Source organism: Hordeum vulgare, chromosome 5H, assembly GCF_904849725.1.
Source record: "Hordeum vulgare subsp. vulgare chromosome 5H, MorexV3_pseudomolecules_assembly, whole genome shotgun sequence".
In the NCBI taxonomy this organism is placed as follows: Eukaryota; Viridiplantae; Streptophyta; class Magnoliopsida; order Poales; family Poaceae; genus Hordeum; species Hordeum vulgare.
Genome location: NC_058522.1, coordinates 331,019,241 through 331,043,535, shown reverse-complemented (window position 1 = coordinate 331,043,535; position 24,295 = coordinate 331,019,241). Strand labels below are relative to the sequence as shown.

The 24,295-nt window shown below is 44.1% G+C and overlaps 1 protein-coding gene across 1 annotated transcript; it reads right to left on the bottom strand.

The window, feature by feature from the left end:
- Positions 1-2,848: 2,848 nt before the first annotated feature.
- Positions 2,849-13,079, bottom strand: LOC123396674 (CBS domain-containing protein CBSCBSPB3-like). The gene is made up of 14 exons (XM_045091543.1): positions 13,006-13,079; positions 12,738-12,897; positions 6,942-7,074; positions 5,210-5,380; positions 4,755-4,833; positions 4,553-4,666; positions 4,386-4,452; positions 4,184-4,289; positions 4,045-4,100; positions 3,849-3,958; positions 3,642-3,766; positions 3,436-3,515; positions 3,114-3,203; positions 2,849-3,016 (listed from the first exon to the last, which is right to left on the bottom strand). Exons 2-14 carry the CDS (start codon positions 12,852-12,854, stop codon positions 2,849-2,851), a joined length of 1,416 nt encoding a protein of 471 aa, XP_044947478.1. The 5' UTR covers positions 12,855-12,897; positions 13,006-13,079.
- Between the last annotated feature and the right edge of the window lie 11,216 nt (positions 13,080-24,295).

Sequence of the window (24,295 nt, the reverse complement as noted above, 5' to 3'; positions counted from 1 at the left end):
AAAATCAACGAAACATGTCAACATGAGATCTTATTTTAAAGGTCTCGTCGAGACGAACCTAACGGTGAAAACGAATCTCCAATCAAATTATCAATCTATGAGATAAATCATTTTTAAAATTCAAAAAAAATATTTAATGCGATGATGTAATCATGAGGTAGAAGATTCTTGCATGTGCGCATAAACCGCTGCATGGAAGAGCTACGATGCGGCGCTTCTCCTTAGATTTTCCCCTATTTAATTCATATATACTCCCTCCTTCCATCTATATAGGGCATGAGTTTTGAATCTCTCGTACCAAGGTTGTTGAATAAAAAGAGGAGCAAATGTTGGGAATAGTACTTGGCCAACCAAATCGCATGCAAGTTTTTTTGGGTGCCGAGATTAATCCCTCGCATGCAACCTCCTCTCCCCTTTTTCTGCATGCAGCTCAACAATAACTCCTCTAGGAACTTCATGCATTGGCCAACAAAAGTGGAGCGCGCAAGCTGTGAGAGGGAATTAAATGGAAGAGGCATCGGTTACCTCGTTTGGCCTTATATAGATGGAAAAATGAAATTTGGGGTTAGGCCTTATATAGATGGAAGGAGGGAGTATGTACTTGGAATTGTCTTTTTTATATTGACATGTATCACATTTGGTCAACATTAAAGACGTCTGTTGTACGTGCACGCTTAGAGCAACTCTAGTAGAACCCGCATCCCGCCCCGGCCCGCGAAATAACCGCCAAATTGCAGGTCGGGGCCGGAAAATCCGCATGATCACACCCCGCATCCCGCGCCGACCCGCATTATTTTTTGCGGGGCGCGACAAATCTTCTCCCCCAACCTCCATCTTCACGGGCTGGGAGGCCGACCCGAGCTGAACCACTATCCGGTGCGAGATTTGGCAGGAGGGACATTTCCGCGCGCCCTTTCCCCGCTCCCCGCACCCTCGCCACCATTGCCCCCCCCCTCCGCAAGCTCCGGTTCCTCCTCCCCGGCCGTTCCTCGCCGCCATGGAGGACCCTATGCTGTCCCCCGTCACCGCCGAGGTCGCGCATGCTCCTTCCCCTCGGGCTGATCTCGTCGCCGACCATGTTGCCCCCGCCGCCGTCGCCCAAGCACACGTCGCGCCTTCCCAAAATAGGCATGGCACCGTGGTCGTGCAGGGCGGGAATCCGGCTGCCCCCGCCGCGATGGCCCGTGCTCCGGGCGCCAACGCCGCAGTGCGATCTCGGTCGGCGGTGCAGAAGGCCGGCAAGGCCGCGACCGTAAAGCGGAGGAAGGTTTCGGCTTCAAGGAAGACACCTTATTCAACCTCTGACTGCACCCCCCCCCCTGCAAGGAGGTGCTCCAGCGATGCCTGAACAATTCCGCTTCCCCCGCGGCCGAGGTGTTCGACGAAATGGCCGGAAGGTATGCCTCTTCGGTCTTGGCGATTCCTTTTCATTTTTCGCCATTAGTCTTGATAGCTCGTGACTTGTTATCGTTCGCTATAGCGGTGGTTCGAACAATGCAACAACCGAGTTCATGAACATGTTGGACATGAACGCAGTTGACATTGATCAAGCCTCTTTCGAACCATTCAACTACAATGAAACGGACGGCGGCGTGGATGATCATGGTGCTGCGGACGAATTGGAGGAGATCGAAGCGGAAGCGTTTGAGCAATCGCAAGCAAAGGGTGGGAAAAGCCAAAGATCGAAGAACTACACGATCTTGGAAGATCAAGCTTTGATCCAAGCATGGAGTGCGGTGTCTCTTGATGCATGCACGGGTGTTTCTCAAACCGCCAAGAGATATTGGCAAGGATCGAAGATCAATACTTCCGCGTTATGAAAAAGTATCCTAATAGGACTGCACGCACATTTCGGTCACTTCAAGGGCGTTGGGAGAATATCAAACATATGTGCAGCCGTTGGGCAGCTTGCTTGGAGCAAGTACGAAATGCACCTCCAAGTGGCACCGTGGAGTCCGACTATGTGACTTTGTTTTTCCTTTGTTTAATTTGTGCATCATCATAATGTATCATGGGAAATGATTGCATCACTTTGTTCACATTTTGTAGGACAAGATTGCTCAACACAGATACAAGGACATGGAAGCTTCGGAAGGCAAATTCTTCAAATTAGAGCATTGTTGGGAGTTGCTCCAAAAGTGCGACAAGTGGAAGTTGATCGACAGAGATATGTACTCCCTCCGTCCCAAAATAATTGTCTCAACTTTGTAATTATAGATCATGTAATTATAGACAGTAATTATAGATCATATATATGTACTCCCTCCGTCCCAAAATAACTGTCTCAACTTTGTACTATCGATAGTACAAAATTGTACTAAGCTTAAGACACTTATTTTGGGACGGAGAGAGTACTAGAAATTGTCTTTTTTATATTGACATGTATCACATTTGGTCAACATTTAAGACGCACGTGCTTACTAGTGTTACAAATTATAGATCTAGGTACAAGCCTTATAAACAGAAAGGATCGTACTATTGTACTCCGTAAAACTTATGTTAGGTTCGTAATTACTGAAAACTGCTGACGTCATATTTTAGTCTTTCTGTTTAGATTTTCTTGTGAGCTTCTACACATAGTCATCTATTAAATATAATGAGCTGGTCCTCGCCCATAAATTCCGGAAAAAGTTACGGTCTAGAGTGCCCGCTAGTAATTTTAGGAGATTCTTATTTGATCACCAAGTTTCCTTGAAAAAATATTACTAGTTGCCAAGGCAACAGAACCGAATAACGAACCAAAGAAGACGCAAAAGATCCCATGTTAAATTCACAACCAAATTTAATCTGATACATATGTTATAGTCTTCGAGACCTGAACTAAGATGTTACACAATCACACCCTGGATCATTCCCTGGATCGTTTCAAACAGGCCATGACTGCCGCACCACCACCAACTGCACCAGCCATGAACCCAATTTTAGAAAGCAATACATTCATACTGCGAGGTCTTGACTCCTCTAACGGTTTAAACACCCCTGTTTTTGACTTGACCTCAATATGCAACTTGAGAACCTGACAGTGGAATTTTCACTTTCATAAGAAATCAAATACGGAGTAGCTAATAATCGAGCCATGCAACTCACAGTATCACAACATGAATTAAGAATACTTTCAACCCAACTGATCTGGCACTGAGCACGGCGCAAGCAAGATCAGTATCCATTGTCAGCATCACCTGGTCACCCTCCTCATCTTCATACTTAATTCCAAATAGTTATTAAAATTAAGTTGGGCAGTCCAGGCAAATAATTTACTGGAAGTGGCATTGGATTCATTGGAAGTGGCATTAAGAATCACTTTCACCTTCAATCAAATAGATAGATACAGAAAACGAGGGAAAGCTTGACCTAAGATTCAAGACACCTAATATATGCCCTCTACATGCCTACTGAAATATTTTAATGTATTCATGCGGAATTACTTGATCTTACCAAGAGTTGAATGACGTCCTTTTCATCAATACTCAACCTTTGCCTTACACAAGACACAAGCCCGTCTAAGCTCTCCGAGCCTATAGCAATAACATAGAAGCTCATTATTTATTTTAGAACATGCCATATAATTAGAGATTCGGTTATATTTGGAGGCATGCAACAACGCTCAGCATATTTGTGCAAACTATCAAGTGAACACTTACCAAAAGTGAACCTATGGACACGTCCCGTATGGTCTTGAAGCTTAAAGTCAAATGAAGTAGCAACAATAGGGGAATTCGTGCTACGTCCATCCCCAGCTTCTTCTGATGCTTCTTCTGATGCTTCACTGAGCAACGTACGAGAGCACTTTTAGGGAAGAAAACCCAGAAAAGTATACAAACGTAAAAAAAAATGAACCATGGACGAACCTATCGCTATCAACTTTGTCATCTCGAGGCTCCAAACCAAGCGCAAAGTCCCAGAACATCTGCATTAGTTCGTTTGCACCATCATTAGCAGTCTCATTGCCTCCTTCAACCTAAAAGTAAAGATTCACATTAACAAATTTAGGATAGGAAGCTTTGGCAGAGCTTGACAGAAAGACTGGAAGGGGCAAGGGATTACCAATTGAATGACTGCATGGGTAAGATGCAGGAGATCCAGGCAAGCAACGATTTGCTCTGTTCAGGAAAACACATTTACCAGATCATCAGGAACTCAAGAGCTATTCACTTCACAGACTGAGATAAGAATTGGGTCATACCTCCGTCACGAACAGGAAAGTGCAAGAAACTGCAACCATGCATTACATGTAGTGCATCAAGAATGGGCATGTCTAACGTAAAATAGCCAGGGTTTCGTCCCATCACCTTTATAAAATGCACGAGTAATACAATGAGCTATAAGCAAATATACAAAATGACATGCCATTTCAAGAGATACAAGTGTAACACCAGCACAGAAACCTTTTCTACTCGGGTCAATTCAGGGGAAAGATTCTGCGACACAACACGCATAAGAACATCATTTGAACTGCATTTGAGAATGAATATCAATCAATAAATGTGAAGAACATACATATACATACATGCATGCAAGCATGTAGTGTAATGCTACTATGGTATATGCTTACCTAAAGATCCCCTGAACTGCTTTACCTGTAGTGACAAGCACATAATTAACTTGAAACTCACGCATTCTCTGTGTTGCCACATACACAGAATCTGAAGGGGAAACAATTACTACCCTGAAAGTTGACAACATAGTAACCCTTACTATCTGAACCGTCTTACTTGAAGTTGAAAGGAAATAGTCAGAATAAAAATATACTATACTTTGCGTCCTCCGTGACAATGGTTGACAGAGAAGGTTTGCAAATCCGCTCAAACAAGGTTCTTACGGAATCATATGGAGCTGTATGCAAAATCAATGAATACCTTAAATTTATTGGCAAGACAGAACGACACCAAAACAGGGTTACTCAAGAGCAAGCAAGTAGCAACATGCGTAAGCCAAACACACACAAATAACAGGTCAATACAATATGATATACTCCCCTCCCTCCCTAAATATAAGATGTTTTCGCAGTTCAATTTAAAGTGATATTTAGGGACAGAGGTAGTACTTGGTAAGTTAGTATAGTACGAATGTTCATTTTACTTTGCTTCAGAAAGATAAACATATCATGATTATTACTCACAAAATAAATAGGACACTCATTTTATGTATCAGGGTACTACTTCAGGAGTTAAAGAGAGTGAATTTAGTGATAATATTTGCATTGAAAGACCTTTGAAGTTGCGACCCAATTGAGGCTCAGTCCCCTCTACTGCAGCTGCGATCGCACTCTCTTTGTCGAGAGCCATCTCCAATCTTAAAATAGCATCATAAAGGCATTTTGCAATGTCCAGCATACCAATAACCTTGCCATTATCCACAAGTGGGAAGCGTCTCGATTTACCTAAACCACGAAAGACATATGGAAAAACTAATATTAGTGAAGAAAGGAAGTGTCAATCCAAACAACGACTCTCCGCAAGAACATGAAAACAGCATGGCCCCACATGTGACATGTATGATTGTATGAAAAGGGAAATTTGAAGTTGAAATGGGAGTGACTCGTCAATGGTGATATGATATCATATATCGAACATTATGTTACCGAAGTACTAAAAATAAACAAGTTACACTAGAGCTTTATAATCTACTCCGGAATCAATTAACACTTAAGCATGCACATGCAAAGAGGTTCACTAACTAATGATAGCATAAGCCAGTGGCGGAGCCAGGAAAGAAATTTAGGATGTGCACATCTTAAAAAAAAACTAAACCTAATTTTTGAGCTATATTAGTACATACTAATCAAAATCTGGAAACTCTACTTTGCACATAGCGGACTTTTTTCAATGTTCCATTAAGTACTCTCTACTTTATCAGCTGTTGCAACCAAGTAACTCTTGTATCAAAGTTTCAGTGAAGCCCATTTATTCACATGCCAGTTTTAACAGTCAGGTGCCATCAATTAGTTCAACTGAATGCATTGAGTTGAGCATGATACTGAGGAAAGAGTCATGATGGTGAAAACCACTCGCGCCTCCTTTGTTAAGTAGGAATACAGAAGTTACAGGAAGTGAGATGACATGTGTCTCAATCCTGAACAAAATAAGATGTCATTTGGTTCATATGAGGATGATTTCCATTAAGGTCTGAACTAAAAAAAAAATCCTTTGAAATGTGAAGGGACAGGAACTAATACTGTATAGGGAGAATAGGAATCCATTCCTACGAACCAAAGGCCTCTGAATAGTAATCCAGAGGCCCCGCTTGGGACACAGGAACTCAAAATGTAGGAATAGAGAAACCGCAGGAGTTGAGATGCCATGTACCCTGGGTTCCTACAGGAACCAAAACCACAGGGAAACTTTAATAATGCCGTTTGGATATCATAAAAGCACAGGAATTGTAGACACAACAAGACATGAGCTATGGGCTCCTGTTTGGTTTCCTCCTAAGTTAATATGGAATGCCCATTTCACAGGAATTTCAAAGGAATGTAGGATAGCAATTCCTTCCTTCCAAACAGCATGAAAGAAAATTTTCCTGTAGGGATCCTATCCTCTTAAATTCCTATGTTTTTCCTATGTTCCAAACATAAAGGAAATTTTCCTACAGGAATTCTATCTTATGTAATTCCTACAACATTTCTGTAAACCAAAGGAGGCATCAAAATGATACTACTGTTGCAAAGTCAGTGTCGCTAACAGGTACTAGATCTATTAAACAGGGCCATTCGGCATTCAAAAAATGACAGGGCTCTAAATAATCTTCAATGTGATACGGCCAGTACTAGTATACGATTGAATAATCTGACAAAAACATAAAAATATATAATAGAAATATTGAAACACTGTTTGGTGAACATTTCAAGTATAGGAGCATAGTTCACGTTGCTGCCAAAAAAATTACCTCAATGTTTAGCCAAGGGTTAGAATAACGGAAATGCCAGTATTGACTAAATATACCTCGAACCATCTTCTGCAATGCCTCAAAAGCAATTGAGTCAGAGATGACGCAAGTAGGACTTCTTGTCATGATATGAGCCATGGTGGTTTGCTCCACCTGCAATCCCTTTGCAATCACTTGTGTGGATATATCCTACAGCAAAAAAACGAATCCAAGAAAAAAAATGCTATCAGCTTGAAGTAGTAAAAAAGACCATGAGACGCTTAGCAGAATACTACCTCTGTTCCTAAACTTAAGACGTTTCTAGAAACAGAGGTAGTACTTGTTAAGTATTTACAACTTATAATAGTGTGCTTCATTTTTTACTAAAAGGTAGAGTACAAAGCAGAACATAGCCAACAAAAGACAAATAGAGAACATCTTTTGACTTGACTTGGATAACTTATTTCTGTTAGCGAGAAACCACTACAAAGTACAGGGACATCTTCCCACTTCACAGCATAATAAAAGAAGGATGCAAAAGGGGAAAGGAAAATTTACATCAGTAAGCTAAATTTACAACAGCGACTAGTTGGTCAAGAAATGACTTGATAAGAACTTCCGAAGCCCTAAACAAAGGGGAACGTCGCTGGCTGGCATAAATTGAGCCCGTCAAGCGCCAGCTGTGCGATCTAGCATGATCGTGCGTCTCCGCGTGATTTCCATGCAAGACGTTTTCCAGCCTTAACCACGAGAGAGTCGCGCTCGTCCACATGTTGCGTTGTTATCCTCTACCTCTCGCTATGGCGGCCTGTGTGCACACGCCGCGGCTGCACACCAGCTCTCTCGGGAGAGCGTTGCACTCATCCTCCCTCTTGTCTCCTTGCAGTTAGCTGGTCACAGAAAATCACCCTCTCGTCGGAGCAAAGCACCTCACAGGTCGCAGCTTGATGTCACTCGGTTCCAGCACAGCCGCCATGTGGTTGCAGTTTTTCTTCTCAACGGCTCCAGCAGCTCTCACTGCGGTTTTAGTTTTTTCTGCCGCCCGTTCTGGCACCACGACATACGGTTGCAACTTTCCTACTGCCTGGTTCTAGCATCGTAGACCTACGGATGCAGCTTTTCACCGCAAGTCGCAGAAGTCCTGGAACCGTCGAGGCCGGGAGCTGCAAGTCAGCAGACAACGGGTGCTCTCACACGAGGGGATGCTGCAACCAGAATTGACAGAATCTGGAATCGCCGGTTGGTGGAGTTGCAACCGTGGTTGGCGGAGCTGGAACCAATGGTCACCCCGGCATTGGAGCTGGAACCCGTAGGTGTTGGAGCTTCAACCGTGTGCATACGGAGCTACTACCAGCCATGGGAGAATCTGCAACCAAATTTGTGGCTGTCCTACTTTCTCTTTATCAACGGCGGAGCTGCAAACCGTGTTGACAGAGCTGTAACCGGCGGGTGAACGGGGGAGCTTCAACCACGACCTGAAATGCCGGATCCAGTCTCCGGGATGCTACAAACACAGACGGAATTTGCTGGAACCGGATGTGGGTATGTTACAACCATGGCGTGGAGAAGCTGGGACCAGTTTGTGGGGATGCTACAACCATGGTCAGTTTTTGCTGGAGCGGGTACGGAGATGCTTCAACCATGGCTGACGGCGGATAAAAGTATTCATCACTGACACTTTTTTCAAGCTCACCGACAGCGCGCTTGAAAGCTCACTGGTAGTGGGGATGGGCGCGGTGAGCACGAGGGCACACGAGGCATGCACGAGCCACGCGTGAGGGCAAAGGGGAGGAGGAAGGCGCGAACAAGGACAGGGGTGGTCGAAGGAGGCTAATCTGACGGCTATGAGGGTGTTTGGTTAGGCTGTGGGCTGTGGAGAAGCAGCTGTGAGCTGTGGGCTGTGGAAAAGTGCTGTGTCAGGAAAGCTGCTGTGAGCAGTGTTGTCGTTTGGTAAACTGGCTGTCTGAACTGTGGGTTTTGAGTAAATGTCTGGAATACCCCTGAGATGCTGAGACGGTGTATATGTACTGATATTATGATAATAATCTATTTTTTAACATGTTTCACTAATTTTTAGTTGATGCATGTATTTTGGAGGTAATTAAAATTTGATAATTGCTAACATTGTTCATATATAACATTAGTTGTTCATACATCATCATGAACATTGTTCATATATCACTGTCCACATATTTATACCAAAATATACTTCCTATTTCCTACATCTACACCAAAAGACATTACTTGTTCATACATCATCGGTCAAATATCTATACCAAAAGACATCATTTGGCTCTCCCATAAGATAGTTATGCTCCTCTCGCGGCAAACAAAGAGTCAGCAATGTTCTCACGAAGATCATTCATGCTTACCGCATCAAGTAAAGATGAGGTACTATCGCCTTGTAGTGGTACAGTTTGTCGCAAAACATGTGGCATGTAGTCCTCATCCGCGTCACACTTATCGAACTCTTTGTCACGTAACTTGGTGTCCCGAATATAATTGTGAAGTGCCATACAAGCAACAATAATCTTCTTTTGTCTTCTAGGCTTGAATACAAGTAGCATTCTCAAACATAACATCCATCTCCTTCAAGTTGGGAGGGCCCATGTACCGCCACTTTGCATGTCCTGGGTATTTCTGAAAATAGCATACACATTAACACAATGACATAAACAATTGGAAATCTTAATCATAAATATATGACCATCCTCACCTTAAGATGAATGTCCCACCAACTATCATCAGCTTCAATTGTTCCCATCTTATCATTCCAACCAAGTCCAGTTGCAGAATTCTTTAACTCCATAAACCGAGCATATTCTTTCTTCAATTGGTCCCATTTGTTTTTGAATTGCCTTCTTGTGCGTATTTTCTTAGTTAGTTCAAAAAATTTCTCCTCGAGACTGTTGTAACCTTTGGGACTCAAATAACCACCCGGCCTATTGTGCTTCTCCGTCTCTTCTTTGCATATCTCACAAAATATTTTAGTATGATATGCATCCCAATTTGCTTTGTCCATCTATTGCATTCAAAGTTAAACATTCTCCTCAAAACATGTATATATATGGCCTATTGGCATCCATACATATGAAAGCATCTATTTTATTCTGCTCATATATTCAAACATATATACATGTATTTTTTGCTAATAGAATCAAAAACGAAGGCATGTAATTTTCTGCCAATAGAATCACACACAAACATATATGTACACAGGGAAATAAAAAAGAAGAACAGAGAGCTACCTTGGAAAATCCTGCAGATCTTGAGAACGAGGGGGAGGTGCGTTGGGAGGAGGTCGGCGAGGCGCTGGGAGGCGGTCTCCGGCGCAGACGAACACGGGCGAGGGCGCTGGAGGGCGGGCGCCGGCCGGCGTCGGCGGCGCAGTCCCCGGCGAGGGCGGGCGAGGGCGGGCGCCGGAGGGCGGGCTCTGGTGTACAGCGAGGCGAGGGCGGACGAGGGCGGGCGCCGGCGGCGCAGTCCCGGCCGGCGGACGAGGCTGGCCACGGGAAAACCTAGCGCCGCCCTTGCTCCATCCCGTGTGGCTGTGTGCTGCGGGGAAAAAATGGCTAAGGAAAAAAACTGAATGGGGGATTTGCATGTTTATATGGGAGGGGCATTTTTGCTGTAATTCTAACGAAGTGGCAGGGGTAGGATGGGCGTGGGAGTGATTCACCGGGGGAGGAAGCTGTGGAAGCTGCTCGGGACCAGCTTCTCCTTTTGCATGTAAAAAAGCTGCAGCTGCAGTCAAACTTCTCCCAGAAGCTGGCTGTTTGGTTGGGCTGCTGGCTTCAAAGCTGAGGAAGCTGCTAAAAATCTCAACCAAACACCCTCTATATGTGATTGCATCAGAGGGCTGAGCAGCGACTGGCGCCTATCATCCCCCTAAACAAAACAAAACAACGTTGGGCTGTCTATTTGGAATGTGACATGTTCAGCTTCATTCACCTTTTCCCCCATCAGATCAAAACCTAAACAGCCAGAATACCGATGTATCCATACAATGGTCACAGATTTGCTTAGAGCACCTCCAATAGACGGTCCAAATGTAAAAATACCTAACTTTTGGACCGTCTGAGGCAAAAAATGCTTCTCCAGCAGACGGTCCATATGTAAAAAAAAATTGGACCGCGGCCTCCTCGTGATGTAAAATGCAACACCTTGCGGTGCAAATTTACATCACGAGGTGCATCTGGTCCAAAACCAGCCGCCGCCCACGAACGCCCAACCGCCATTTCATTTCCCTTCCCGCCCGCCCGCGTCTGCCCGCCCGCTTCCGGCCCGCCCGCCGCCGCCCCCGCCGTCCGGCGCCGCCATGGCCGAAGGCGACGACCCCGCCGCCTTCTCCGCCGCTGCCGCAGCCGGTGGGCTGACCCACATGACCGCCGCCGCTGCTATCTCGCCCGCAACCGCAGCCATGCCGCCGCCCCCCGCCGGCCGGCCCGGATTAGCGCCGCCCCGGCCGGTGGCGAAGCCGACGAAGGGACGAGGCGGCGGAAAACGGGCGGCCAACCGAAGCCGCAACCCGACCGACAGTTCTACGCGGCCGGTGAAGCTCTCCAAGGCGGCCGCGGCGGCTCGGGGTGACGAATCGCAGCCGATGCGGTCGGCGGCCTCCTCCAGCAGCCCTACATCCATTCCTCAACCTCCCCCGCCGCCACCGCCGGCCGTGGAGGACGATGTGGCCACGCCGACGGCCACCGCCTCCAACATGTTTGATGAAATGTCGCAAAGGTATAATTTTTTCGGTTGTCCTCTCGTTTGTTGTTTCAAATATGTGTTTTTGATTGTTTGTGCGTCCAATTGTAGTCTTGATGATGAAGCTTTCATGCACGCGACAAATGTGGCAAATGATGATTACATGTATGTGTCACAAGATGGGAGGAGGCATGGAAGGTGCCATGGGTGGTTACATGAACATGATGGGAGGAGGCATGAATGGTGCATTTGGCGGAAACATGGGAGGTGGCTTCGGTGGCAACATGGAAGGTGACTTTAGCGGCATGGGAGGTGGCTTTGGTGGCAACATGATGGGTGGCTTGGGAGGTGACTATGGCGGCAACATGAGTGGCGTTGGAGTTGGCTTCGTCGGCAACATGACCGGTATGGACGCAATGAAGATGCTTCCGGTGGTGCTCACGGCAACGAGAGTTCACCGCTTGTTGAGAACGTCGACAAAGAAGGTGGTGAAGATGATGATCGTACCACGGTTCACAAGGCCGGTGGTGTTGATGACCCGCATGAGTAATATTCATGTGCATTTCAATTTCTAGGGCGAAAAACTTTGATTGAGAGGATGCTCTTTTGGTAGAGGGATTTGATACTATGATGGTGATGCACTTTTGATTGAAACTATGATGATGATGCACTTTATTTTCAAAATTTTGATGCTAGTTCAATGCAAAACCGTGGCTGAACAGTGGTTGGCAGCAGCCGCGCGGCCGTTTTGAGATTTTTACATCTTTGGTTTGGACCACCTATTGGAGTTGCTCTTTTGGACCATCAATTTGGACCATATGTTGGAGTTGAGCGTTTTTCGGAGCTCCAAAATGCACTTTTTGACGGTCCAAATTTTACAACTCCGGTTTTGGACCGCCAAAATTTGGACCATCTATTGAAGATGCTCTTACACTAGGGGAAAACAACCAAGCAAACTACGGGTTGGAAAAGTCTTGAGAAATTCCGTTTTAACAAAAAGGTCAGTTGAAAGGTCCAAACCAAATAATCCAATCAATATCCTTTTTTTTCAAAATAGAAGCGTGAAGAGTTACTATCTTCAGTTCCTCGTAACATCAAACTATCATATTTTTCCATAGCTAAAAAAATGAAAGCAAATAACATATTTCACTGAAGATGAGAAAATGATTCACCTTCTTGGTGACAGTGCCAGATAACAGGCCTTGGGTGTCCGTGAGCAGCACCACGTCAACCCGCACCTTCGCCATCTTCAGGGACGCGTCGTAGACTGTCGTACCCTCGGGTAACATCAGCGGCTTGGACAGCCTCAGCTTTGTCACCGGTCTCTCCCCCCTTACAAAGTTCAATCCCAATGAGAATCCAATCTTTTGTAGTCCCAGTATGAAAGATGTACCCGCAAAAAAGGAGTACAGAAATAGGTGAAAGAATTGACGTTCTTACGAAAGATGTTTCTTACGATTTCCGTTGGTGTTGGCGGCGGCGAAGGAGCGGTCATTAGATCTGCCGGGCGAGGCAGACGACTGCTCCCTGCGTGCGCTACTGCATGGTGGCACCGCAGCAGCCGTGGATCCCATGTGTGGCGACCCAAACCTCAAAGGATCGCGATCGCACAGGCACAGGTAGGGTTGGCAGCGGGGATGAGAACGAAGTACCAAAAGGGGATGGGAAAAGTTGAGATCGGTGGAGAATCAATAAGCCTCTACTAGGGTTTTGCGCACCAGATCGACACCAGATCGGCCTCCACAGGGACGAGGGAGAGGAGCCGTGATCGCCTCCACAATCGCCGGACGTGCAAACTCTAACCGTCACCTATTGGGACGGTCGGACGGACCCCAGGGGAAGTACGGGCATTTAGGGCTTGTTTGGTGCGCAGGTTTTGGAAAGGTTTCTAGGGGATTATTTTTGAGGGGGTCAAAAATCCTACGATTTTCTGCATGCCCATTTAGCAGACAGGGTTTGTGGTGAGCAAACTCCTTCAATCCATTGAAATCCACGTCAAATCAAATGGTTTTGAAGCATCGAGGGGGCTAGTGGAACTCGTGCAATGGGGATTCAAAATGATTTGGTGGAAGAGAGGGATTCACCAAATTTCCTAGAATCGCCGTCTCCTTAGGGCTTGAAAACCACTTATGTCAAACAAGGCCTTAACAGAATGGAGAAGTTGAAATCGGTGGAGAATCAAAGGAGGTGCAATAAGCCTCGCACACGCTTAAATAGCACTCGCACCTCAGAGCCCAAGGTAATCGCAAACAAAAAACTCAGAGCCCAAGGCCCAACAACATACTGTGAACAAGCCGTCGACGTTACCTATGCAAAATCTATTTTTCAAAAAGAAAACTATGTGAAATATCTGTTCCTAAAAGGGAGCTGTTGCGCCTCGATCGGGAATATTTTTAATAGATCCGTCGTCTCGCGAACAAACGGATTTTAAAAATTGATTGGCCGGATTTTTCTAGTATTACAACACGGATCATGTTGCGGCAATGCAGGTTGTTTTATAAAAAAATTCAGCAACACGGATAATGTTGCAGAAATTTTTGCAACATACATAAGGTTGTAATAATTTTCATATAACATGGGTCTTGTTAGAATTTTTATAACAGAGGTCTTTTTACAAAAAACATTTCCAATAGAGATCTTGTTGCAATTTATTATTTTTTATAACATGCGTATTGTTACAACTCCTTTTACAAGAGAGAAAATCTTTTCCTTAATACCACACCTCCTTTATTAAGAGGAATAACAACTAACGGGGCTGCATCCAACCATACATCACGAGGAGTAAATCTAGCTAGTCTTGTTAATTCATGGGCTACTTTATTGTTCTCTCTATAACAATGTTAAAAAACAATATGATTGAAATCTAAGGACAAGAAGTAAGAATCATCAAAGATCGTGCTGGCCATCGAAGATGAATATCCTTCTTTAAGTGTTGAAATCACCTTCACATTATCTGAGTTTACTTCAATTCTGCTACATCCAACTCTGCGACAGAGGTTTAAACCAAACCGAACTGCAATTGCTTCTGCTATGAAGGCATCATGACAGATTTCAATTTTTTAATTTGCAACAGCTATGAACTTGTCGTTATGGTCTCTGATGACAACACCTACAGAACCTTCAAGAGAGTCATGATCAAAACCCGCATCCACAATTAGCTTGACGGAATCATTCCTTGGTTTCTTCCAGCCACCCACACGAATTTCCAGCTTTGAGGAACTCGCAGCAATGAGATTTGCCGCCAAGGCTCTTGCAGCAAGGTTGATATGTGATGTCATTTGTGGAACATCTCCATGTGTAATTTTCCTCATTTCCCACCATAAGAACCAACAACATATAGTCACAGTTTCTCTCAGCTTCGGCAAGCCCAACACATGGATACAATTGTGTGGTAAACTTAGAAGGAATTCCACCACTACCTCGCCGCACAAGTTCATCTCTAATCCAGATTTTATCACATCCAGCACTCCAAGGAGTTTCCACACCTGAACCACAACATGACATTCAAATAGGAGATGGCGGATGCTCTTCGGCCCTTGGTTGCAAACTGGGAAGTGTGGCTTGATCTTGATGTGTCTATCAGCTAGTATTGCTCGGTATGGGGTAACACTATGAAGTACTCTCCAAACGAAAAATAATAATCTTTGTTGGGAAGCACAAACTCCACACTCAATCCCATGTAGGTGTTGGCGAGGATGGGCATGGCGTACCCTACGAATTATGGCCAAACTTTGAATCCCAGATGGCATGATATATTGACTTTACCATGAACACACATGTTTTAGTTAGGCTCCATGCTAGGAAATTTGTCATTTAATATACTCGGAGTGGGATTGCAAGAATTCTCTGAACATCAACAGTGCAAAAAAGGATGGTTCACCAGCGACGAATCCGAGTCACCTGACACTGGATCAATAAGGTCTGAAACCCGAGAAAGGAGATGATTTCCTGTACCAGAGGTAACCTTCTTGGATGGTGATAGTGGGATCCAGCTATCATCCCATATGTTATTTTTTGACCATCACCCACCTCCAAATGTGTCCATGTTTCAAAGTCTCCACTCATGCCATTATACTTTGCCTTGCATACAAGGGCTCAGCCTGGCATTCATAAGCTCATCATTAGGATAGTATTTTGCTTTGAGAATCTTTGCACGGGGGGATTTGGGGTCATCGATAGGTCGCCATGCTTGTTTTGTCAGCAATGCCAAGTTAAAACAATGAATGTCTCTAAAACCCATTCCTCATCTACTCTTCGGTATGCACATCTTCCACCAAGAAAACCAGTGCGTTCTCTTATGTGACGTATCATCACCCCACTAGTAACGAGAGATCACATATGTAATTCCTTTGCAAACTTTCAGGATTTTTAAAGACCGACATATGTACATTGGTATGGCTTGCGCAACCGATTTGATAAGCACTTCTTTACCTCCAGAAGACAGACGTTTTTCCTTACATCCTCACAAGCTCAAGACCAACCGGTTAATCAAGTATTGAAAGATGTCAGTCTTGTCTAGTCCAAGGGTAGAGGGCGATCCCAAGTATTTGTCATTCAGAGCCTCGGTCATGATATTAAGAGTGGTGCAGACCTGAGCCTTGATGTTTACATCCGTACTAGGGCTGAAAAAATACTCGATTTATCCACACTCACCAACTGGCCAGAAGCCCCACAATAAGCATCCAGAACAGATTTCAAACAACTCACATTCGTCTCATTTGCTTTCATCAAAATTAAGGAGTCGTCGACAAATAAGAGAATTGTAATAGAGGGAGCATCACGACAAACCTTGATTCCCACTATTTCACCTGATTGCTTAGCATGGCAAAGAAGTGTTGTGTGTCCCTCAGTAACCAGCAAAAATAAGTAGGGTGATAAAGGATCACCCTCGCGAAGGCCTCGCGATGCTTTGTTAGTATCTGTTTCAACTGAATTGTACCTCACTCTGTACTCCACTTATGACACACAACCCATGATCATTTTGACCCAATCGGTCCAGAATCCTAGTTTGAGTAACATGGCCTCCAGGAAAACCCACTCAACACGATCATAGGCTTTGTGCATATCCAACTTTACCGCACACCATCCCTCTTTGCCTTTTTTCTTTTGTTTAATTGCATGAAGACACTCGCAAGCTATTAAAACATTATCAGTGGTGAGTCTCCGTGGAACAAAGGCACTTTGTGTGGGACTTATGATTTCTGGAAGCAAAATTTCTAGTCTTGCAGCAATCATCTTTGAGATAGCTTTATACCACATTACACAAGCTAATGGGTATGAATTGTTTAACTGTCTCAGGTGTGTTTACCTTAGGGATCATTACAATAGTTGTGTAATTCCAACCTGGTGGTATTTCCTGTGAATTAACTGCACCAAGGACTTCCATAACAAGATCGTTCCCTAGCATTGGAGAAAATCTCTTATAAAAACTGCATGTAAACCATCTAGCCCCGGGGCTTTGAAGTCACCAACCGAGAACAAAGCTTTCAAGACCTCTTTCGGCGTATAGGGAGCCATAAGGACATTATTCATGGCTTCAGTTACGCGTCTTTGCACCCAGACAACACTTACAGGTCCGGCTCATGAACCTGTGTTGTAAACAGATCAGAAAAGTAAGTTGTAATGATGGTGTTAATGTCATCCTCACTTTCCTTCCACACCCTGATGTCAACAAGTAGCTTCTTAATGCAATTCCTCTTCTTACGAGTTGAAGCTTCTCTATGAAAGTAAGATGTGTTTCAGTCACCATGCAATAACCAATTTTCTCGACCCCGTTGGAGCCAGATAATCTCTTCTTCTTCAAGTAGGTTTCCAATCAAAACCTGGATATCTTCCATTTTCTGCCGGCTCTCAGTAGTGTTCGTTCCCCTCCTTAATTTCTCCAAATCTTTCTTTAACTTATATATTTTCTTCTTAGGGATCTAGAGGGTCTCATGATCCCACTCATGCAAATCATTCCGAAAGTGCGTTAAGTCAACTAGAGGGGGGTGAATAGGCGATTTTTAGAAATTCAACACTGAGGAAATTCCTAGTGAGGAAAGTCCTCAATCATGAAGCACGTGCAGCGGAAATAGTACTAAGGCAAAATGTAAAACAAGTTGTAGCAAAGTACTCAGTGTGAATGAAACAGTTCGGTTCGCATAGGACACAAGTATTGGAGAAGTAGGTGATGAATAAGTAGAGTGAAGAATTCGAGGTGATGAAATTGGTGAAAGTCTTCAGACAAATTCTTCAAAAATACAAATGAAAATCTTCAACATACAATTGATGAAGTGAAAGAGGTTGAGGAAATAGAACCAGTAGCTCGATGAAGACAGTGGTTGATGACCCAGTTCCAACTGATGTGACAGTTGTACGTCTGGTTTGGAGCGGCTAGGTATTGAAACCTAAGGACACACAATCCCTACCATATTCTCCTTGAGCTAAGGACACACAGTCCTCGCCCAACACTCGTGGTAAGTCTTCAGGGCAGACTTCCAAACCCTCACAAAATCGGTCACCCGGTGATCCACAATTGACTGCTCGATGCTCTAGACCATGACGCCTAACCGTCTGGAGGATGCACAGTTCTCAAAGGTAAAAGGCCTTGGTTCCACACAGGAACAACTTCTGCAGTGATGCTCAATCACTTGGGTTTGAGGTTTGGTTTGGGTGTTTTGGGGTATTTCCTCACTTGATGATTTTCACTCACAGACCTTGAGGAATTGGGTTGCTCTAAATGATAAGTGTCAGTTTCTCTTGGAGCAGCCAACCAGCTAGTGGTTATGGGGGTGGTTATTTATAGCGTGGGAGCATCCCAACATGATATGGCATAAATGCCCATAATAATGTGACTGTTTTGTGGATAAGCTTTGGGACAGGTGGCGCGCGGCGCGGCAACGGTCGGAACTTTCAACTGTGAAAGTCCTCATGCCTCTCAATTTCCTCACTTGAGGATTTGGTAGGTCTTGGTTTGAGTTGAGCATCATGAGGAAATTCATTTCGTAGTATTACCTCGACCCCTTTAATAGTATGGTGTTCCTATGACTCAAGAAAGAAGAAAATGAAACAGAAAGAGTAAATCCTCAAGCTTCAAATTCTTCAGAGCATTCTCTTCAAGGTACACCGAATTCCTTCATGAGGAATATCAATTTCTTCGCAATTTCTTCGGGATCAAAGTCTTCAATGAATGGCCAAAGTCTTCACCTGAAGACATTAATTTTTAGGGGTCGATATTCATCTAATAACTCAAACTCCTGAGCGACTTATAGAGCATGTATACACTCACAAACATATTAGTCTCTTAACCTATAAGTCTTCAATCCACCAAAATCACTAAGGGGCACTAGATGCACTTACAATCTCCCCCTTTTTGGTGGTTGATGACAAACAGGTTAAGTTTTCAACGAGGATAAAAATATGAAGTGTAAGTACGGAGTTTGAGGAATTTGATTACAAGATATAGAGAAACTCCCCCTGAAGATGTGCATATTTTGATGAATTTTCATTGGACTGCAAATGCACATTGATGATTTATATCATGGAGATCTCCCCCTGTATCTTGTAATTCATGCATGCATTTGACGTATATCATGAAGAATTTGAAATGTGTGATGAAAGATGGTGTTTGATGAATTGCAGCATGCATGCATTTAATTTACTCGAGGAATTAAAATGCAAGGAATAACGTTCAAAAGTATCAGACTACCACCGGGCTTAAGTTACAACTCATTACATCGAAAACTTCAGAAGAACGAGAGTTTGTAACTTAATGAAGTTTATAGTAGCCCATAAGTTGACCCGCTTGAAGACTAACTCAGGTTTATAGTAGCCCATAAGTTGACCCGCTTGAAGACTAACTCAGATTTCTCCTCCTTTGTCATCAAATGACAAAAAGGGACAAAAACTAAGGACTTACGCCCTTGAAGAATTTCACTTTGAAGATGGAGCGCCGGTGTTCTTCGGGTTTGTTGGTGGAGTTGGACCGGAAGAAGTGTCAGCATGTTCTTCATCTTCATCAGCATCACGGTATGAAGAAATTGAACTGTCCTCCAAATCAGGGACTGGGATCTGCTTGAATTTCTTCTTGGGTGGCCAGCACCAGTCAAAGTTCTGAACAAACTCCATTTCTTCAAGTTCCTGTGGAGTCTTGAGGTGGGAAATTATTGCCCATGTGCGGTCAAATACCTCATGAAGATAGTAGTGGTTTCTCTTCAAGGCATTCTGAGTTGCAGTGAGGGTTTTGACAATGGAGCCGAACTAGCGCTTGACCCATTTGTGGTTCTGATCCACTTTCTGATGCAGACTGATCAGAAGCTCACGGCCAGTCATCACACGTGGATTTGTAGGGCTTGATGGTTTTCCTCTGCCATCCGATTCTTAAGTAGCAGTGTCATCAAATGATGAATATGAGGCAGGCTTGTGGAATTGGCCATCTAGTGGACGATTTCCTTCATCAACCGCATATTTTCCTTTTCCATAAACTTCATCAAAAGTCTTCTTGATACTTTGAGAGGGGGCAGATAGCTCAGGTGATTATGATAATAAGCAAGGTAATTAATATCTGATATGTTTCTGATGAATCTCATAAGCCAGGGCGCATATATCTTCAGCTCATGTGGTGACATTGCATTGTTGGCCAATGTCCTCAGGAACAAATCATGAAGATTTATGGGATTACCATGTATGATGTGAAATAGAATATTCTTCATAATCCTCACAACATCTTCTTCAGAATCATGTCCATTGATAGGAGAAATAGTATATGACAGGATTTTGTAAAGAGTTTGTGGCACATACCTCAACTCCTTGATGAGGAATTGAGTCCTTAGAGGTTGGCCACGTGCGAGGGGCTTCATGAGGACTTCCATTAGATGATTTGGTAGCTCTTTTTCATCATATAGGCATCGTGCATCATCTGAAGGAATTGGAAACTGGGTTGAGCGAAGAAATTCAGTGGTTGTTGCTTTGAGGTGAGTTCCTTCAGTCATCTAGTCAAAGACCCATGAATTGACATCATTGGGTTCAGCAGAGATATGCAAAGTGGCATAGAACTGAAAGATGAGCTCCGTGTTCCAGTCATTGGTGCCTGTGCAAAACTGAAGCAAACCAGCATCTTGAAGAACATTTAATACTGGAATGAAGCAGTCTGTTTCTTCCATGTTTGGATGAGGAATATGAGTGTGGTGGAAGATTTTCCTCTTGTAAACCGGTACTGCAGCATAGAAATTGAGCTGAGCTCTAGTCGAGAATTTCCTATGTGTGATGCGAAGCTTGTCATAGGGGTTTGCACCAGTGAATAAGTGATGTTCATCATAAAACCGGTCCTTCTCAAACATAGGCCTCTTGGAGTAGGGCTGACGTTGTTGTGGTTGAAGAATTAATAGAAGATGTTCATCAGTCTAAAGAGGTTGTGCTACCACAATAGTAGTCTCAGGATTTGTGACATCTGGTTCCTCAACAGTTTCTTCATCCTCTGTAGGAGTAGATTCATCAGGCACATTTTCTTCAACTATGGTCTTGTCATCAGCTGATGCAGCTGATTCAGTTGCAGGTGCAGACTTGGCTGGAGTGCTCTTTTCCTCAGAGTGAGTTATCACTTCAGTTGCTACTCGTGATTCCATATTTTGATGATTTGGGGGCGCCATTGGTGAGTTGGGATGAGCCTGTTCCCAAAATTCATAATGGATCACTGGCGTGTTGTTGCCAATGTCTACATCCTCCTCCTTTTCTTCAACATTGGTTTCAGGATTCTGAGGGGGAGGAGTTGCTGTTTGAGGAATGTCATCAACTTGAATTTCCTCATCTATAGGAGTGGATGCAACAGGCTTGTTCTCATCCATTTATTCATCATCTTCTAGGATGACATGTTCCACACCAAATGGCGCAATCATATAAGGTGATGCCATACTGATAGGTGATACGCCCATTGGTGCTGATGAGGAGGGCAAAGTCTTCAGGCGCTTTGCCTCTGATGACTTCGAAGCAGATGTTGCTTTTCGCTTTTTAGCTTCTTTCTCAGCATCTTTCGTTTTCTTCACTTCTGATGCAGAAGGAAGTGTGTATTTCTTCACTTTTGAAGAGTTTGGTGAAGCGACATTTTTATCAGGCATGGCATATGAGGTTGTTGGCCTAGCACAGTCATCAACTAAAGCATCAGCTGAAGTTGCAGCGGCAGTTTCATCGGCAGCAGGTTCATCAATTTCATCAGTCAGTTCAACAGTGTATTAAGCGTGAGGAGTTGGAGGAGGCGCTCTGACTGCAACTCTTTGGTTGTGTTCATCAATTGCGTCAGAAGTGGCTTTGATGAATCTCACTTTCACGCCTTTGCTTTCAGCTTGAAGACTTGTATGCTTGTCTGTGAGGACTTTTAACTCAGCTTGAGTAGAGAAAATTGTTCTGGCATCATATTCAAAAGATTTTGACGCACATACTTCTCCTTCTTAGCCTTATCCTTCTTGGCTTGCTCAGCCTGCTGAGCCTTCCACTTTGCCTCATTGATGAATGAGGTGACTGATACGTCTCCAACATATCTACAATTTTTTATGGTTCCATGCTATTATCTTGTCAAACTTTGGATGTTTTGTATGCCTTTTATATCTTTTTTGGGACTAACTTATTAACTCAGTGCCAAGTGCCAGTTCCTGTTTTTCCGTGTTTTTGACCCTTTTCAGAGAAGGATTTTAAACGGTGTCCAAACGGAATAAAACTTCTGAAAAGATTTTTTTCCGGAACATAAGATACGCACGGGACGTGAGAACCAAGGCAAAAGCCACCAGGGGGACTCCACAAGCCCCCTAGGCGCGGCCAGGGGGGCCCCGTGCCTAGCAGGCTTGTGGCCCCCCTGTGGCTCGTCTGCCCTACCTCTTCCACCTATAAATTCCTGAAAATTCGAAAACTGCGAGAGAGATCCACGAAAATACTTTTCCGCCGCCGATAGCTTCTGTCTTTGCAAGATCCCATCTAGGGCATGTTCTGGTGCCCTGCCGGAGGGGGGATTCGGATACGGAGGGCTTCTTCATCAACACCATGACCTCTCCGATGATGCGTGAGTAGTTCACCATAGACCTTCGGGTCCATAGCTAGTAGCTAGATGGCTTCTTCTCTCTCTTGGATCTTCAATACAAAGTTCTCCATGATCTTCATGGAGATCTATCCGATGTAATCTTCTTTTGTGGTGTGTTTGTCGAGATCCGATGAATTGTGGATTTATGATCAGATTATCTATGAATATTATTTGAGTTTCTTCTGATATCTTATATGCATGATTTCATATCCTTGTAATTCTCTTCGAGTTGTGGGTTTTGTTTGGCCAACTTGATCTATGATTCTTGCAATGGGAGAAGTGCTTCGTTTTGGGTTCATACCGTGCAGTGACCTCACCCAGTGACAGAAGGGGTAGCGAGGCAGGCATCATGTTGTTGCCATCAAGGGTAAAAAGATGGGGTTTTCATCATTGGTTTGAGGTTATCCCTCTACATCATGTTATCTTGCTTAAGGCGTTACTCTATTCGTCATGAACTCAATACACTAGATGCATGCTGGATAGCGGTCGATGTGTGGAGTAATAGTAGTAGATGCAGAAATTATCGATCTACTTGTCTCGGACGTGATGCCTATATGTATGATCTTTGCCTTAGATATCGTCATGACTTTGCGCGGTACTATCAATTGCTCGACAGTAATTTGTTCGCCCGCTGTATTATTTGCTATTTTGAGAGAAGCCTCTAGTGAACAATATGGCCCCCGGGTCTACTTCACACCATACTTTCAGCCTTACACTTTTACTTCGTTGCACTTTCCGCCTTCAGATCTCACTTTGCAATCAATCTTGAAGGGATTGACAACCCCTTTATAGCGTCGGGTGCAAGCTCATTTCTATTTGCGCATGTACTCTGGACACTTGGCGTCGATTCTCCTACTGGATTCATACCCTGTTTCTCAAACTAAGGGAAATACTTACTGCTCCTGTGCTGCATCACCCTTTCCTCTTCAAGGGAAAAACCAACGCAAGCTCAAGAGGCAACAGAAGGATTTCTGGCGCCGTTGCCAGGGAGGATCAAGTGAAGAACTGATCCAAGTAAGTGTCACAAACTCATCTCTTGCATTTACTTTTTTGCCTCTCGTTTTCCTCTCCCCCACTTCTGAAAAACAAAAAATTACAAAAATATTTGCCATTTTCGGTTGCCTTTTTCGTTCGCCCTTCTCTCTCGCTTGCTTTCTGTTCGCTTGTGTGGGATAGTCTAGTCCTCATGGCTAGACCCACCGCTTCGAACGATACTCCCGAGAACGAAGTTCTCAATTTCAAACAAAATGAGGAAGAAAATTTAAAGGATGCTTGGTATAGGATTTGCTATGCCCAGAGTAGATCTACTCGCAAGCAATCTACTACCGTCCTGCTTCGCAGCTTTTACGTGGGTATTTCCCCTTGGAATAGGTATGCTCTTGACACCATCGTAGGCGGAAATTTCTTGGGTAGCCATACCGTTGATTCTTACGGAGCTTTAATAAATTTGGTAGGCTCGCCCCCACTGATGGTTAATGGAACCACCTTAACTCTGGAACATGTGATGCGTAGGCTGGATATCATTGAAAATAAAGTTGCTACGATCGAACTCATTGAGAATCTGAATAAAAAGATCCACAATCAAATCACTCAGTACGGATCCAAGGTGGGAATGGCTTTGAAAAATTTAAAGGAGAAGGAACCCACAGTTAACGGAAAACTAGGTCATGATTCCGCTAGGATTGG